Source organism: Balaenoptera physalus (genome assembly GCF_965194825.1).
Source record: "Balaenoptera physalus genome assembly, chromosome: Y".
Classification (NCBI taxonomy): domain Eukaryota; kingdom Metazoa; phylum Chordata; class Mammalia; order Artiodactyla; family Balaenopteridae; genus Balaenoptera; species Balaenoptera physalus.
This window is the reverse complement of record NC_138904.1, coordinates 24,657,584-24,667,144: the sequence shown is the minus strand read 5'-3', so window position 1 is coordinate 24,667,144 and position 9,561 is coordinate 24,657,584. Positions and strand designations below refer to the sequence as shown.

At 40.2% G+C, this 9,561-nt stretch overlaps 1 protein-coding gene across 1 annotated transcript in view; it reads right to left on the bottom strand.

Annotated features, from left to right (window-relative positions):
• Positions 1-744: 744 nt before the first annotated feature.
• LOC309653421 (immunoglobulin-binding protein 1-like) overlaps positions 745-9,561 on the bottom strand; it is a 36,184-nt gene continuing 27,367 nt past the window's right edge. The window contains exon 6 of the mRNA XM_082448037.1: positions 745-1,040. Coding sequence (XP_082304163.1) covers positions 901-1,040 — 140 coding nt within the window. The 3' untranslated portion in view covers positions 745-900. The remainder of the gene's footprint in view (positions 1,041-9,561) is intronic.

The following is a 9,561-nucleotide window of genomic DNA, read 5'->3' as shown; positions in this document are numbered from 1 at the left end:
GTACCTTATTAACTAGCAAAGTAACTGCCACGGCACACTGACCGCTTGGGACTGTGCCAGGTATGGCACAGCACGGGCAAAGAGGGCCAAAATGGTCTTCCAGCAGCCCACTTAAGAGCTAGGCTATGGACTGAGCTGCTCTTACCCTCAGGGTTCTAGATAGATCCAGAGTAAAGGCCCCGGCCTCAGATGCTCACACAAAGATGGCTCTCATAGTGCCTTATCGGTTTCCTCATTTCTCATGGCTGAAGCAAGGAAGATTGGGTAGATAGGATTGTTATGTTCTGTTCATTCACAGCTGTAATTCCTGAAAATAGAGCCGTGTGGCAGGGCAAGTCCTGGCTTTTGTGCTTGTCCCTTGTAAAGCAAGTGTTGGGTTAGTTCCCAGCACTGGGGTAGAAAGGAGAAAGCAAGCTCCAGCCAGTCTGGGCAGCTCTGATGCTGGGTAACTCACTGCCCACATCAAAGGGAGATGACCAGGATCTCTCCATAAGCCCAGGGAACCACAGCTGACCCCCTCCCCTCACCCCCTGGAAGAAAGCAGCTGATACTCATATTTCTGCACAGGCTCACATGATAGAGGGGACTTTTCTTTTTCAAAGAGAATTCATACAGCCATTGATTATACAGAACCATTTCTTAGTACTCTTTTCTTTCCATTTAAGAAAAGTGGAATATACCATGATGAGGATTCTAATGCCAAGACAAGATTGCTGGCTCATCATCTAGGGTACAAATACACACTTAATTGTTTGACATTTTAATGAACGCAAAGCAAGATTAAGCATCTCTGCCTTCGTTGTACACAGCTGAACCAGGAGCCCAGGGAGGGGAAGACTGCACAGCTTTCCTTGGTGGGAAAGACAGAAGCCCCTGTAGTCCTGTCTTGTTGTGGGGAGACTAACCCATGTTCTGTCGGTTGCCATAGCCCCTAGGATGGGTGTCCTTCCAGTCATCCCAATCCCGAGCTCTGTGGAGTGCACATTCATCATCCTCTTCCTCCTGTTCCTGATCTTGTCGCTGAGCTGCTGTTCTGAACTCTGCCCAAGTGGAAAAATGAGAAAGCAGGGTGAGGCAAAGAGTGACTGATACGGGCCCCAGCTCCACTCTGAATACAACCACATAACAAGAGAACAAAGAATATATCCCTAGCTGCCTACCCTGGGGCCAGCAGAACTGGGAAGAGTACTTACTATTACTTAACAGGTGACATGTTAAATAATAGTGAGACAGGATCCTCTGAGTGGTTTTCATGAGAAGGCAAAAACATATAAGTTGCCCCTCAAAATGAATTCTATTTTGGGAAAGAATTCTTGCTAAAATGGCCAACCCCTCACAACAGAAAACAAAAACACCAACTGACCAACAGTACCCCAGCAAACCAGAAACACTGAAGTGTTTCCATAGTATAGTGGTTATCACACTTGCCTGACAAAAACACTAAAGTAAAAAATATTTATGGTGTTATGATTTGTGATTTGCCAGGGAGGTGGGACTACAGGTGACTTCTCCTTCATCCATTTCCTTTATTACAGTTCTACAATTCTGTGTGTGTATAAAATTGGAAATCACGTGGCAGTTGAACCTACCAGAAAAGAATGTGTGTTATTTTGCACGTTTGGAACAGGGTGTGAGGTCCAAATGGCACTTGTCATGCAGTGTACCAAATACTACGTCTCTTTTGCACGATTTTTTTCTTTCCTTTGTGAGGTAAAGGAACAATTTCCTAGCTACTTTGAATTTGCCCACGAGAAATACTCTCATTACCATGATAAAGGATGAAATATGTGGGGAATCTGATCTCTCCTTACAGCTTAGGAGTCTTGTGTTCTGCTTTATTTAACCCTTTATTGTAAAATATAAGATACTGGAAATCACACAAAAATATATATAACTTAAAATTTGGTAAGGAGGCTATACCTTTATAGCCTTCACTTGGGTCAAGATATATATTTTCTGTACCCATCCCCAAAGTTTCTCCATGAGCATCTACCAAATGACACACTGTGCTCACTGGCAGTTAATTCCCATTCCTTCCCTCCCTGGAAATCACCAATCTACCTTCTATCTCTATAGATTTGCCTATTCTGAACATTTCACATAAATGGAATCATGTAACAAGTGGTCTTTTGTGTCTGACTTCTTTCACTTAGCATAATGCTTTTGAGGTTAGTCTTACCCATTTTCAAATATTTTGGTATATTTTTAATCTACAGGTTTCTTCTTCCAGCCCTTTCTTTCCTTACAAGTTCTCTACTGAAGAGGCAGGGGCATTTGACCTGTAGTTTCCCCAAATCTGGATTTTGCTGACTGCAGTCGTGATGGAGTCCAACATGTTCTTCGGTATTTCTGCAGATTGGCAAGCGGACACAGAGCTTGATATGACTCAGGGTTGATCCCTTCGCATGAATACAGGTGGTGCTGTCCTCCCCCAGCAGGTGGCACATAGTATCTGTGTCTCCTATTTGTGATGTTAGCAGCTGTTGATGCTCAATGCCTAGATTCGTTAATTTTCCCAGGGTTTCAAAATGGTGATACTCTTTAACATTTCCTTTTTTATTAAGTAGAATGCTTTTTATAAAGAGAGGCTTTCCCTCATCTACTACTATTTACAGGAAAAGAAAACAAGATTAATGTTTGATTCTTCTGCTTTAATTTACCATTTCTCAAGGTAATAAATTGGTTCCGTATCATCCTCTGAAATCGAACAATTTTTGTTTTAACTATAGTTATGAACTCATGGATTTAAACATATTTGATGAGTTTCAATGAATTGCAATGATTTCTAAAAAATATTCAAATAAGCTTTCTAATTTTAGTTTTAATTTACAGAAAAATTGAGAAGATAGTACAGAGTTCTTATACATCTGTACCCAATTTCTTTTATTGTTAACAGCTTACATTCCTATGGTTTGTGTGTCATAACTAATGAACCAATACTGATACACACATAACAACTAAAGTTCATACTTTATTCAGATTTCCTTAGGTTTTACGTAATGTCCTTTTTTTTGGGTTCCAGAATCCCATCAAATATTCCATATTACATTAGTCCTCTGTCTCCTTCGTCTCCTCTTGGCTGTGAGAATTTCTCACTTTCCTTGTTTTTGATGACCTGGACAGTTTTGAGGGGTACTCATCAGGTATTTTGCAGAATGTCCCTCAACCTGGGGTTGCCTCATATTTTTCTCATAATTAGACTAGGGTTATGACTTTTGGAAGAGAATAACACAGTGAAGTTTCCTCCTTATCACATCAAACCAAGGCTACACACCACAAACCTGACTTATCACTGTTGATGTTAACTGGGATCACTTCAGGTAGTGTTTGTAGGGTTCCCAACTGATCCCCCCTCCTTCTATACTATAGTCTTTGGAAGCGAGTAACTAAACATAGCCTACACTTAAGGGGTGAGGAGTTATGCTGCATCTCCTTGAGACAGGTGTATATACACAAATTATTCAGAATTATTCTGTAGGGGAGATTGGTCTCTTCGCCCCTATCTATTTATGTAATCATTTATTTCTATCACTATAGACTCACGGACACATTTTATTCCTTGTGTTATAATCCAATACTGTTATTTTCCTGCTCACATTCTTCCAGTTTTGGCCAGTAACAGTTCTTTCCAAAGGCCCTGTGTCACATTAACATACCTCAATATTTTTTTGTTTGTTGTTATTGTTTTTTGAGTGCTTCTTTATTTTCCAGTACTACAAGATATTTCAGGTTCATCTTGTATATTCCTGGTCCAGCCCTAGAATTATCCATTTCTCTAAGGAGCCCTTTAATTGGAGAATAGTATTAGAAACCAAGATTTGGGCACTAGATGTGCTCGTTGCTACTGGCAATTATCCTTTTTCAAGCCAAACTGTCTTTGGCCAGTGGAAACGTCTTCAAAGTGGCTTCTGAGTCCCTTTGACATGACCATAGCAGTCTTTGAAAGCTTCTTTCCTATCCTTTATGACAAGATGTTCCAAGCTCATCTTATTTATTTCCTGCTGCAAACTTGGAATTAGCTATTTCTCTAAGACATCCTGGTTTATTTTAATGGGAATGGTATTTCAAGAACAGAACCTGGGTTACTAGGTGTGCTCATTGCTTCTGGGCTGGTCATTGTTTCTAAGCCTTTTCAGTGGAAAAAGCAAAAGTGTGTGTGTGTGTGTGTGTGTGTGTGTGTGTACTTTTCAATAAAATGTCTCATGAGTTCATATTCAGGACTACAGGGGTGTTTTGTTTCTAACTCAAATTCGTTTGAGTTACATCTGTGTTCTTCCACACTAAAAGTCTTAGCTCTCAAAGACAGAGGATGATGGAATTTGAATATCTCATAATTACTCAGTTAATATTATCTCACATTACACAGTCCTGGAATAACATTAATACTGTTACCAATATAATTGCTGAGAACAGTTCTTTTTTTTGCATATTCTTTCCCCATTTCTCCATGGGGAGATCTACATTACCAGAGCACTGGGCATATAGGCATTATTACTTTCTCTCTTTCAAATCTCATTTAGTCTTAGTTCTACAAGTAACTATATATTTAATGCTGACTGATATTACTTATATCAATGTCTCTCACATCACTTTGGTTGTCTTAAGCTCATTCTCTAGCAAATTTCTCAGAAAGGGATCATGGGACCAATATTTCCTGACTTCGTGTATGTTGATAAATACCTGTACCTTTTATACCTAAAAGTCAGTTTTACCAGATATAATGTTCTTGGCTCACATTTTTTCCCCTTGAGTATCTTAAATGTTACTCCATTTTCTTCTGGCATAAACTGTTGGTGTCAAAAAGTTTGAAGATGATTGAATTTTCCTTCCTTTACAACCCACCTGCTGTTTTTGCTGAAGTATCCAAGGCATTTCTTTTAAAAAAAGTCTAGTAATTTTATTAGAATGTGTCTTGCTGTTGGTCATTCTGGAGCAAAATTCTTAGGTACGCGGTGTGCTTTTTAAAAGCAAATCTAAAGTTTCCTCAATATTAGTTTTTTTTTAAAAATATCTTTATTGGAGTATAATTGCTTTACAATGTTGTGTTAGTTTCTGCTGTACAACAAAGTGAATCAGCTGTATGTATACAGGTATTCCCATATCCCCTCCCTCTTGCATCTCTCTCCCTCCCACCCTCCCTATCCCACCCCTCTAGGTGGTCACAAAGCACTGAGCTGATCTCCCTGTGCTATGCAGCTGCTTCCCACTAGCCATCCATTTTACATTTGGTAGTGTATATATGTCCATGCCACTCTCTCACTTCATCCCAGCTTATCCTTCCCCCCCACCATATCCTCAAGTCCATTCTCTACATCTGCATCTTTATTCCTGCCCTGTCACTAGGTTCATCAGTACTGTTATTTTTAGATTCCATATATGTGCGTTAGCATATGATATCTGTTTTTCTCTTTCTGACTTACTTCACTCTGTATGACAGTCTCTAGGTCCACACAATATTAGTTTTAAGCATTTTTTTCTTTTTCCTTGCTTCGGTATCCTTCTTTAGATAATCTTATTATCTATATGTCAGGTCTTCTTTGCTATCTTTCATATTTGTCACTTTTTCTAGAAATCTGTTCATCTTTGCCTCTTTTTGATTTAAAACATTTTCCTTTTTACTTTAGAAAGGCATTTTCTGCTATATTCAATCATTCTTGTTTTCTTCTAGTTTAGCCTTCATTTCTTTTCTTTTATTCAAATTGAAGTCTAACTGATTTACAATATTAGTTTCAGGTGTACAACATGTTGATTTAATATTTTATATATTATATTCCATTTAGAGTTATTATAAAATATTGGGAAGATGGTGGAAGTGTAAGAAGTGGAGATCACCTTCCTCCCCACAAATACAACAGAAATACATCTACATGTGGAACAACTCCTACAGAACACCTACTGAACGCTGACATAAGACCTCAGACTTTCCAAAAGACAAGAAACTCCCCACCTACCTGGGTAGGGCAAAAGAAAAAAGAAAAAAACAGAGACAAAAGAATAGGGATGGGACCCACACCAGTGGGAGGGAGCTGTGAAGGAGGAAAGGTTTCCACACACTAGGAAGACCCTCCATTGGCAGAGATGGGGGTGGGGGGGGAACCTTCAGAGCCATGGAAGAGAGCGCAGCCACAGGGGTGCAGAGGGCAAAGTGGAGAGATTCCCGCACAGAGGATCGGTGCTGACCAGCACTCACCAGCCCAAGAGGCTTGACTGCTCACCCGCCGGGGTGGGTGGGGGCTGGGAGCTGAGGATCGGGCTTTGGAAGTCAGACCCCATGGGGAGGACTGGGGTTGGCTGCATGAACACAGCCTGAAGGGAGGTGGTGTGCCACAGCCAGCTGGAGGGAGACCAGGAAAAAGTCTGGAACTGCCAAAGAGGCAAGAGACTTTTTCTTGCCTCTTTGTTTCGTTGTGCGTGAGGAGAGGGGAATAAGAGCACCACTTAAAGGGGCTCCAGAGATGGGTGTGAGCCAAGGTTATCAACGTGGACCACAGAGACGGGCATGAGATGCTAAGGATGCTGCTGCAGCCATCAAGAAGCCTGTGTGTGAGCACAGGTCACTCTCCACACCTCCCCTCCCAAGAGCCTGTGCAGCCCGCCAGTGCCAGGGTCCGCTGATCCAAGGACAACTTCCCTGGGAGAACACACGGCATGCCTCAGGCTGGTGCTACGTCATGCCAGCCTCTGCCACCACAGGCTCGCCCTGCATCTATAACCTTCCTTGCCCCCGACCTGAGTGAGCCAGGTCCCCTGTATCAGCTGCTCCTTTAGCCCCGTCCTGTCTGGGCAGGAACAGATGCCCTCAGGCGACCTACACACAGAGGCGGGGTCAAATCCAAAGCTGAACCCCAGGAGCTGTGCGAACAAAGAAGAGAAAGGGAAATTTCTACCATCAGCCTCAGAAGCAGCGGATTAAAGCTCCACAAACAACTTGATGTACCTGCATCTCTGGAACACCTGAATAGACAATGAATCATCCCAAATTGAGGTGGTGGACTTTGGGAGCAATGATATATATATATTTTTCCTTTTTCTCTTTTTGTGACTGGGTATGTGTATGCTTCTGTGTGTGATTTTGTCTGTATAGCTTTGCTTTAACCATTTGTCTTAGGGTTCTGTCTGTCTGTTTTTTGGGGTTTTTTTTAGTATAGCTTTTAACACTTGATATCATTGGTGGATTTGTTTTGTTTGGTTGTTCTCTTCTTTCTTTTTTCTTTTCTTTTACTATTTATCTAAATTTAAAAAAAAATTTAATAATTATTTTTTATTTTAATAACTTTATTTTATTTTTTCTTTCTTTCTTTCTCCGGTTTATTCTAAGCCTTATGGATGACAGGGTCTTGGTGCTTCAGCCGGGCATCAGGTCTGTGCCTCTGAGGTGGGATAGCCAACTTCAGGACACTGGTCCACAAGAGACCTCCCAGCTCCACGTAATACCAAATGGCAAAAATCTCCCAGAGATCTCCATCACAACACCAAGACCCAGCTCCACTCAACGACCAGCAAGCTACAGTGCTGGACACCCTATGCCAAACAACTAGCAAGACAGGAACACAAACCCACCCATTAGCAGAGAGGCTGCCTAAAATCAAAATAAGGTCACAGACACCCCAAAACAAACCACTGGATGAGGTCCTGCTCACCAGAAGAAACAAGATCCAGCCTCATCCACCAGAACACAGACACTAGTCCCCTCCACAAGGAAGCCTACATAACCCACTGAACCAAACTTACTCACTGGGAGCAAACACCAAAAACAATGGGAACGAACAACCTGCAGCCTGTGAAAAGGAGACACCAAACACAGTAAGTTAAGCAAAATGAGAACAGAGAAACGCACAGCAGTTGAAGGAGCAAGGTAAAAACCCACCAGACCAAACAAATGAAGAGGAAATAGGCAGTCTAGGTATTTCTGAAAATAATTTAGAGTAATGATAGTAAAGATGATCCAAAATCTTGGAAATAGAATGCAGAAAATACAAGAAACATTTAACAAGGACCTAGAAGAACTAAAGAGCAAACAAACAGTGATGAACACAATAAATGAAATTAAAAATTCTCTAGAAGGGATCCATAGCAGAATAACTGAGGCAGAAGAACGGATAAGTGACCTGGAAGATAAAATAGTGGAAATAACTACTGCAGAGCAGAATAAAGAAAAAAAATGAGAAGAATTGAGGACAGTCTCAGAGACCTCTGGGACAACATTTAACGCACCAACAATACAATTATAAGGGCCCCAGAAGAAGAAGAGAAAAAGAAAGGGACTGAGAAAATAATTGAAGAGATTATAGTTGAAAACTTCCCTAACATGGGAAAGGAAATAGTTAATCAGGTCCAGGAAGCACAGACAGTCCCATACAGGATATATCCAAGGAGAAATAAGCCAAGACACCTATTAATCAAACTATCAAAAATAAAATGCAAAGAAAACATATTAAAAGCAGCAAGGGAAAAGCAACAAAAACCATACAAGGGAATCCCCATAAAGTTAACAGCTGATCTTTCAGCAGAAACTCTGCAAGCCAGAAGGGAGTCACAGGACATAGTTAAAGTGCTGAAATAGAAACCTACAACCAAGATTATTCTACCCAGCAAGGATCTCATTCAGATTTGATGGAGAAATTAAAACTTTTACAGACAAGCAAAAGCTAAGAGAACTCAGCACCACTAAACCAGCTTTACAACAAATGCTAAAGGAACTTCTCTAGGCAGGAAACAAAAGAGAAGGAAAAAAAACTACAATAACAAACACAAAACAATTAAGAAAATGGTAATAGGAATATACATATCAATAATTACCTTAAATGTAAATGGATTAAAGACTCCAACCAGAAGACACAAACTGGCAGAATGGATACAAAAACAAGACACCTCCTTCAGACCTAGGGACACATACAGACTGAAAGTGAGGGGATGGAAAATGATATTCCATGCAAATGAAAATAAGAAGATAGCTGGCATACCAATTCTCATATCAGACAAAATAGACTTTAAAACAAAAACTATTAGAAGAGACAAAGAACGACACTACATAATTGATCAAGGGATCAATCCAAGAAGAAGATATAACAACCATAAATATTTATGCACCCAACATAGAAGCACCTCAATACACAAGGCAAATGCTAACAGCCATAAAAGGGGAAATAGACAGTAACACAATCATAGTAGGGTACTTTAACACCCCACTTTCACCAATGGACAGATCATCCAAAATGAAAATAAATAAGGAAACACAAGCTTTAAATGATACATTAAACAAGATGGACTTAACTGATAATTATAGGACATTCCGTCTAACAACAACAGAATACACTTTCTTCTCAAATGCTCAAGGAATATTCTCCAGGAAAGATCATATCTTGGGTCACAAATCAAGCCTTGGTAAATTTAAGAAAGTTGAAATCGTATAAGTATGGTTTCTCACCACAACACTATGAAACTAGATATCAATTACAGGAAAAAAACTTTAAAAAATACAGACATGTGGAGGCTAAACAATACACTACTTAATAACCAAGAGATCACTGAAGAAATCAAAGATGAAATCAAAAAATACCT